The sequence below is a fragment of the Engraulis encrasicolus genome, chromosome 7, assembly GCF_034702125.1.
Source record: "Engraulis encrasicolus isolate BLACKSEA-1 chromosome 7, IST_EnEncr_1.0, whole genome shotgun sequence".
Classification (NCBI taxonomy): Eukaryota; Metazoa; Chordata; class Actinopteri; order Clupeiformes; family Engraulidae; genus Engraulis; species Engraulis encrasicolus.
In genome coordinates this window covers 51,506,260-51,513,759 of record NC_085863.1, presented here as the reverse complement: position 1 = coordinate 51,513,759, position 7,500 = coordinate 51,506,260, and the positions used below count along the sequence as shown (strand labels likewise).

The window sequence follows — 7,500 nt, the reverse complement described above, 5'->3', positions numbered from 1 at the left end:
TATGCGTAGCAGAACTAATGTGTTCACGCTAACAGCTGACCTCTCTCCATCATTACAGCTTATTAGCCGAAGCTACACCAGATTAGCCATACGCATCGCTCAAGAAATTAGAATAGCTCCTAATTTAATTTGAGGCTTCGCTCGCTCGCTTGCGCAGACCCCGCCATTTGCATAATCATTTGCATATGTAGGTGTAGACAAACATGCTGGATTGCCTAATTAATGCCAGATAATTACCCAGGACGTGGGTGTCTGCTTGGGGGGTAAAGGGGTGGGTTATGATGGAGGGGGGCGCTTGAAAGGTTTTTTGAGGGGGCATGGGGTGTCTGTGTGTGTGTGTGTGTGTGTGTGTGTGTGTGTGTGTGTGTGTGTGTGTGTGTGTGTGTGTGTGTGTGTGTGTGTGTGTGTTGGCGGGGGGGGTTCACAAATGGAAAAGTAGACGTCTTTTCGCATTAGCTTTTTATTCGGGAAATCATTTCTACCTTTCTTTTTTGTATCATCCTCATGTTTGAAGTAATCACTCCATTCCATTTGGCACATACATTTGCGCTCTTTTTTTGCAGGAAGCACGATGCAAGAAATCTAATGTCTTTTGTATTGTGTCTGCAGTATTATACTTGAAACTTTGTCAAGCTTTGCAACAAATGCACGGCATGGCAAGGTTTCCAAGTCTTTTGCTTTTAGGAACTCATCAGAAACCAATACAATAGCGCCCCACACTCCCAGCATTGTTCAAAAAGCTATTCAATTGCTCACTCTATACCTTTGGAGTTTTTATACGCTTAAATGCTCCAAAAACTTCTCCAATCCATCTAGATATATTGGCTTTCTTTGCTAGTTTGGCCAAGGACCAGCCTGTTTATGTCCATTAGGAAGCTTCTCAATAAGTTTAATGCCACCGGAAAGAAGAACGGACGCCAGGTCGTTTTTATTGTATTATTAGAGAAGATTTTCAGCTCCGGAAGCGGTTTCAACTCACCCCCCCCCCTGTCTTTCAGTTTAGAAGACATTTTAATGGAGTCTTGCTTTTTGTTTATAGAGGAGTGCTTCTGGGATCAAAGACAAGTTAGAAAGTTGCCGTGCACTTTTTTTAGACAAGTTTGTGATTCACACTTTTTGATTATCTCTGCTCGGGCGGTGGCTACCTAGCATGAATGTTTTAGCGACTATTGATGCCTTTTTTGTCAAAAACCAGATATGCTATCTGCTGCATTCATTTTTTTTCTCGCCGTCTCGCCATCTCAATTTCATTATCTTTTGGTCATTATATCTCTCTCCCTCTCTCTCTCTGTATATCTCTCTCTCGTCATGCCCCCTCTCTTTCAAACTCATTCTTCATTCTTCCTCTGTCTCTCACTCTCTGTCTCTCTCTCTCTCTTTCTCTCTCTCTATCTCTGTCTCTCACTCTCTGTCTCTCTCTCACACACACATTCTCTGTCCCTGTCTCAGTCTCTCTCTTTCGGTCTCTCTCTCTCTCTATTCTCTCTGTGTGTGAGTTTGTCTCTCTCTCCTTTCTTTCTCCCTCTCCTTGCCTCTTTTATCTCTCTATTTCACTCACTCTCTCTTTATATATATTGGGAGGTTTTATACCTTTATTTCGATAGGACAATCTGAGAGGGTGACAGGAAGTGAGTGGGAGAGAGATGGAGGAGGATCAGGAAATGACCTCGGACCGGAATCGAAACCCGGGTCCCTGGCGTAGCAGTTCAGTGCCCTACCATTTGAGCCACGGCAGGGCCGTCACTCACTCTTTCATTTTTTCATCACTCTCTCCCCCTTCTCTCTCTCTCTCTCTCCACTCTATTTCTCCATCTTCTCCTCCCTCTCTCCTGCAGTTTGACTTCGTGAAGCTGCTGGACGGCCGGCACCTGGTCCAGCGAGAGCCCAGGCGATCGGAGGAGCCCAACAAAAACAGCAGGCCGTCGCTGCAGAACCTCTACCTGTCGGCGCTGCAGGCCACAGGCTTCGTGGAGTACCTGGACGCCGGCACCTGGTACCTGGCCTTCTACAACGACGGCCGCAAGATGGAGCAGGTGCTGGTCTTCACCACCTCCATAGGTAAGTGAGGGACTCTTCTAATGACCGGTCTGACACTGCTACTGTCACTTCCACTGACACTGCCAGCTGTCACCTCTTGAAATGTGTGTAGCCATTTTTTGTCTTTACTACTCACCTATGCTGTTTCTTTTCTCACTTTGTCAAGTGCTCCCACTCACACTCTCACATTCTCCCACTCTGCTCTTCCTTCCGTTTCCCTTGATCTGTTTCTGACTCTTTTTTTCTCTTGCTCTGTCTTTCTTTCTTCCTTTCTTTCTTTCTTTCTTTCTTTCTTTCTTTCTTTCTTTCTTTCTTTCTTTCTTTCTTTCTTTCTGTGTCTCTGTCACTGTGTCTCTGTCACTGTGTCTCTCTGTTTCTGTCTCTTTCTGTCTGTTTTCTTCTCTCTGACTCCTCTCCCACATTTTGACACGCACAAACAAGCTCTCTCTCTCTCTCTCTCTCTCTCTCTCTCTCTCTCTCTCTCTCTCTCTCTCTCTCTCTCTCTCTCTCTCTCTCTCTCTCTCTCTCTCTCTCTCTCTCCCTCCCCCCTCCCTCTCTGACACATGCGCTTCTGTCTCTGTGTGTCACCTAGAAACGATGGATGGCTGTGAGACCAACTGCAATGGCAATGGGGAGTGCGTGGCAGGCCACTGTCACTGCTTCACTGGCTTCCTGGGACCCGACTGCTCCAAAGGTACACTGCCACACACACACACACACACACACACACACACACACACACACACACACACACACACACACACACACACACACACACACACACACACACACACACACACGCTCACACACAGATCGATACACACTCACACACACACACACACACACACACACACACGCTCACACACAGATCGATACACACTCACACACACACACACATGCACACACACACACACACACGTACACACACGTACACACACACGCTCACACACAGATCGACACACACTCACACGCACACACACATGCACACACACACACACACACACACACACACACACACACACACACACACACACACACACACACACGCTCACACACACACGCTCACACACAGATCGATACACACACACTCACACACAGATCAATACACACTCACACACACACACATGCGCACACACACACACACACACACACACACACACACACACACACACACACACACACACACACACACACACACACACACACTGGCACATACAAATACACAGATGTGCATGTATATTAAATGCATGCCAATATTCCCACTAGAACGATATTATGTAAATTTGTTTTCAAGTGGAGCAGTGTGAGCTTCCATCTATCTTGTGATTCCCCTAACCTACTCTCTCAGTCGTCCCATCTTTCTCACTTAAAGAGAATTTGTTATGTGTGAAATTATGAGGGTCAGTTCAGAACAACTTGAAGCGTGTGTGTGTGTGTGTGTGTGTGTGTGTGTGTGTGTGTGTGTGTGTGTGTGTGTGTGTGTGTGTGTGTGTGTGTGTGTGTGTGTGTGTGTGTGTGTGTGTGTGTGTGTGTCTGTGTGTGTGTGTGTGTGTGTGTGTGTGTGTGTGTGTGTGTGTGTGCGTGAGTGTGTGTGCGCGAGTGTGTGTGTGCGCGCGCGAGTGTGTGTGCGAGTGTGTGTGTGTGTGCATGTGTGCGTACGTGCATGCACGAGTGCATGTGGGTGTGTGTTTGTGTACGTAAATGCATAGATGTGCACGTGTGCATGTACATGTACAGTGCCCTCCATAATTATTGGCACCCCTGGTTGAGATGTGTTAAAAGCCTTAAAATAAATTCAGTGTTTATTGCAGAAGAATACTGTCACACTGAAAATTGCAGGAAAATGTAGCCTTCAACTCAAATGAATTGTAAGAAAATAAAAAAATCCCTGACTGAAAAATAATTATTTTTCATTAAATCACCTGTTCCACAATTATTGGCACCCTTAACAATTCCCAGGAAATAAATATAATTGAAGCATTTCTGTCATTTCTACAGTAGTTTACAAAGTTTACCAGAGTATGTAGGAACATTTAATTAGTAATTCATCACTTCCTGTTTCCCTGGGGTATAAATATGACATGACACCGAGGCCATTTCTCTTATCCACTCTTAAACATGGGAAAGACAAAGGAACACAGCATACAAGTGAGGCAGATGTGCGTCGACCTTCACAGGTCAGGCAGAGGCTACAAGAAGATTGCCACTCAACTGCAGCTGCCCATATCCACTGTGAGATGAATAATTATGAAGTTCAAAACACTGGAACAGTGGTAAACAAGCCTAGACGAGGACCCAAGTTTCTTTTGCCACCACGCACAGTGAGGAGGATGGTAAGAGAAATCAAAAGATCTCCAAAGCTCACTGTTACAGAATTACAACAAATGGTAGCATCCTGGGGTCACAAAGTCTCCAAATCAACCATCAGGCGCTGTCTACACACCAACAAGCTGTTTGGAAGGCATGCACGGAGAAAACCTTTCCTCACTCACAATCATAAACGCAAATGTCTGGAGTTCGCCAAGCGGTATTGGGGCCTCAACTGGGACCGTGTGCTTTGGTCAGATGAGACCAAGATTGAGCTTTTTGGCAACAAACACTCTAAGTGGGTCTGGCGTGCCACGGAAGATGCGCATGCTGAAAAGCACCTCATACCCACTGTGAAGTATGGGGGTGGGTCAGTGATGCTGTGGGGCTGTTTCGCTTCCAAAGGCCCTGGGAACCTTGTTAGAGTGCATGGCATCATGAATGCTTTGAAATAATAGGACATTTTAAATCAAAATCTGTTGCCCTCTGCCCAAAAGCTGAAGATGGGTCGTCACTGGGTCTTTCAGCAAGACAATGACCCTAAACATATGGCCAAATCTACACAGAAATGGTTCACCAGACACAAAATCAAGCTCCTCCCATGGCCATCTCAGTCCCCAGACCTCAACCCCATTGAGAACCTGTGGGGTGAACTGAAGAGGAGAGTACAGAGGAGAGGGCCCAGGTCTCTGGATGATTTAGAGAGATTCTGCAAAGAGGAATGGCTAAAGATCCCTCTTTCTGTCTTTTCCCATCTTGTGAAACATTATAGGAGAAGATTAGGTGCTGTTTTGTTGGCAAAAGGGGGTTGTACAAAATATTAACACCAGGGGTGCTAATAATTGTGAAACACATTATTTGATGTCAAATAATTATTTCTTTATGTGGGATTTTTTCCCTACTGAATAAATGCACTTGTATTGAAGGTTGGATTTTTCTCTTTTTTTCCATTAAGGTCCCATATTATTTAGAAAAAAATAATAATAATTGGAAGCTAAAAAACACATCTCAACCAGGGGTGCCAATAATTATGGAGGGCACTGTATGTGAGAGTATGAGTGAACATGCATGTTGTTGTTGTTGTTGTTCATGTGTCCTGTTCATGTACCTGCTGTACTGTGTGTGTGTGTGCATCAGACTCGTGCCCGGTGCTGTGCAGTGGTAACGGGGACTATGAGAAGGGCCACTGTGAGTGCCACGCGGGCTGGAAGGGGGCGGAGTGTGATGTCCAGGAGGACCAGTGCATCGACCCCACCTGCTCCAACCACGGCCAGTGTGTGGACGGCATCTGCCAGTGCGCGCCAGCCTACAAGGGCAACAACTGTGAACAAGGTAGCGTTAAGCTTTTACTTGTGTGTGTGTGTGTGTGTGTGTGTGTGTGTGTGTGTGTGTGTGTGTGTGTGTGTGTGTGTGTGTGTGTGTGTGTGTGTGTGTGTGTGTGTGTGTGTGTGTGTGTGTGTGTGTGTGTGTGTGTGTGTGTGTGCTCTGTGTGTGTGTGTGTGTGTGTGTGTGTGTGTGTGTTTGGGGGTGGGGGGTGGAGGGGTGCAGTCCCTTGAGCTGGTTGAGTCATGGCCATGGCCAACTTGCCAAGCTGCACTGTGTAGAATGTTGGCCAGGGTACGCATTGCAACTCTGCTGAATCTGTGCTGTCTACCGCCAAATTTGATGTTTTCATGAATATTTACTAAAAATAATGAACTAATATTTACTATTATGGCCAAAGTACAGTAAGTTTTGTAGCTAAAAAATGGTGGACAATGGAGAATATTCCAATTTTCATGTATGAAAAGTGCAATTTGCCCAGTCTCAATGAATACTTAGAATTTGATGGTGGTCGATGGTGGACTGCTTACTCAGGAGTGTGCGTGTTTGCCGCCCCCTGCAGAAGACACACACACACACACACACTGTGGGTGGACGGACAAACAAACAAACAGACAGGCAGAAAGGGTCATACCTGGCCATACCCCCTCGGGGGCAAGGTAATAATATGAGAGCCGTGGGTAAGAGAGGCTGCCATAGTCCAGTAAGCCTGGGGGAAAACAAGGTGTTTAAAGTGTGCTGGCACGCTGCTATGGCCCACAGCCAATGCCATTTTGGAGAATGGCATTTTTAGTTTGAGTTTGAGAGGTCGCGCTACAGTGCCTTGAAGTGTTGGGGCCATATCTGTGAGTGAGGTGAGAATCTTAAAGCAATGAAAAAGAAGGCGCACACAAGGCTTGTGTAGTAAGATGTAGCCGAAAAGTTACATAAGAAGTTAGAGGCTAAAACTGGAGCAACAGATGTTTCGTGCCTAGTCCATTTTCGACTTCTCCAATAGGAGGCACGTGGCAGGTTTTCCGATGTTATAGGGTGATGGTTCAGTTCAGGAGGGTGACGTGTCAGTTCAGGAGCTCCCCCCATAACACCGGAAAACCTGCCATGTGCTGAAAATGGACTTGGTCCTTGAAAATGGATATTCAAAATGGACTAGGTCCGAAATATTCGTTGCTTCAAGGCTTGTGTGCGTCTCCTTTTTCATTACTGCAAGTGATCCTACTTTTGGGGAGCAGAGGCACCAAGCAATACGCTGCCAATCTTTTTGTTTTTTCCTTTAGCAAGGTGAGACTTCCATACTGATGTGGTCCACAGACAGTTACCGTCTCTGGAAAACATGGATCGAGTTTTCAGATGGAATGAGCTGATTGTGGTTAGGAAGTAAGGAAAGTAAGGGGGGTAACACTTCCAAATAAGGGGCCATATATAAACAGTAAAGTAGCTACAACCTAAATACTTAAGTAAGGGTTAATAATCATTATTTAATGCCACATTAGACCACATATTAATTGTTTATTAATGCATATGTTGAGCATTAGTAAGCAGTTACTTAACTATTAGATAACTATTACCTTGTGTTACAAGTTAATAGCATATTATTATTTAACTAATTGATAAGTAAGGGGCACAGTTAATAGTTAAGTAGTTATCAGGTAATACTTAACTAAGGACCAAAATTAACACTTACTTAATACAAAAGCAAGGCATAACTAATGGTTAATTAATACATAAATATTGGGTTTTGGGACCCTTATATTAGAGTTGGCTTGAGGAAAACTAATGGTTAATTAATAGATAGATATTGATATTTGGGACCCTTATATTAGAGTTGGCTGCGGA

The 7,500-nt window shown here is 45.0% G+C and overlaps 1 protein-coding gene across 1 annotated transcript in view; it reads left to right on the top strand.

The window, feature by feature from the left end:
- tenm1 (teneurin transmembrane protein 1) overlaps positions 1-7,500 on the top strand; it is a 299,549-nt gene that overhangs the window by 163,415 nt on the left and 128,634 nt on the right. The window contains exons 7-9 of the mRNA XM_063202269.1: positions 1,836-2,058; positions 2,630-2,731; positions 5,482-5,676. Coding sequence (XP_063058339.1) covers positions 1,836-2,058; positions 2,630-2,731; positions 5,482-5,676 — 520 coding nt within the window. The remainder of the gene's footprint in view (positions 1-1,835; positions 2,059-2,629; positions 2,732-5,481; positions 5,677-7,500) is intronic.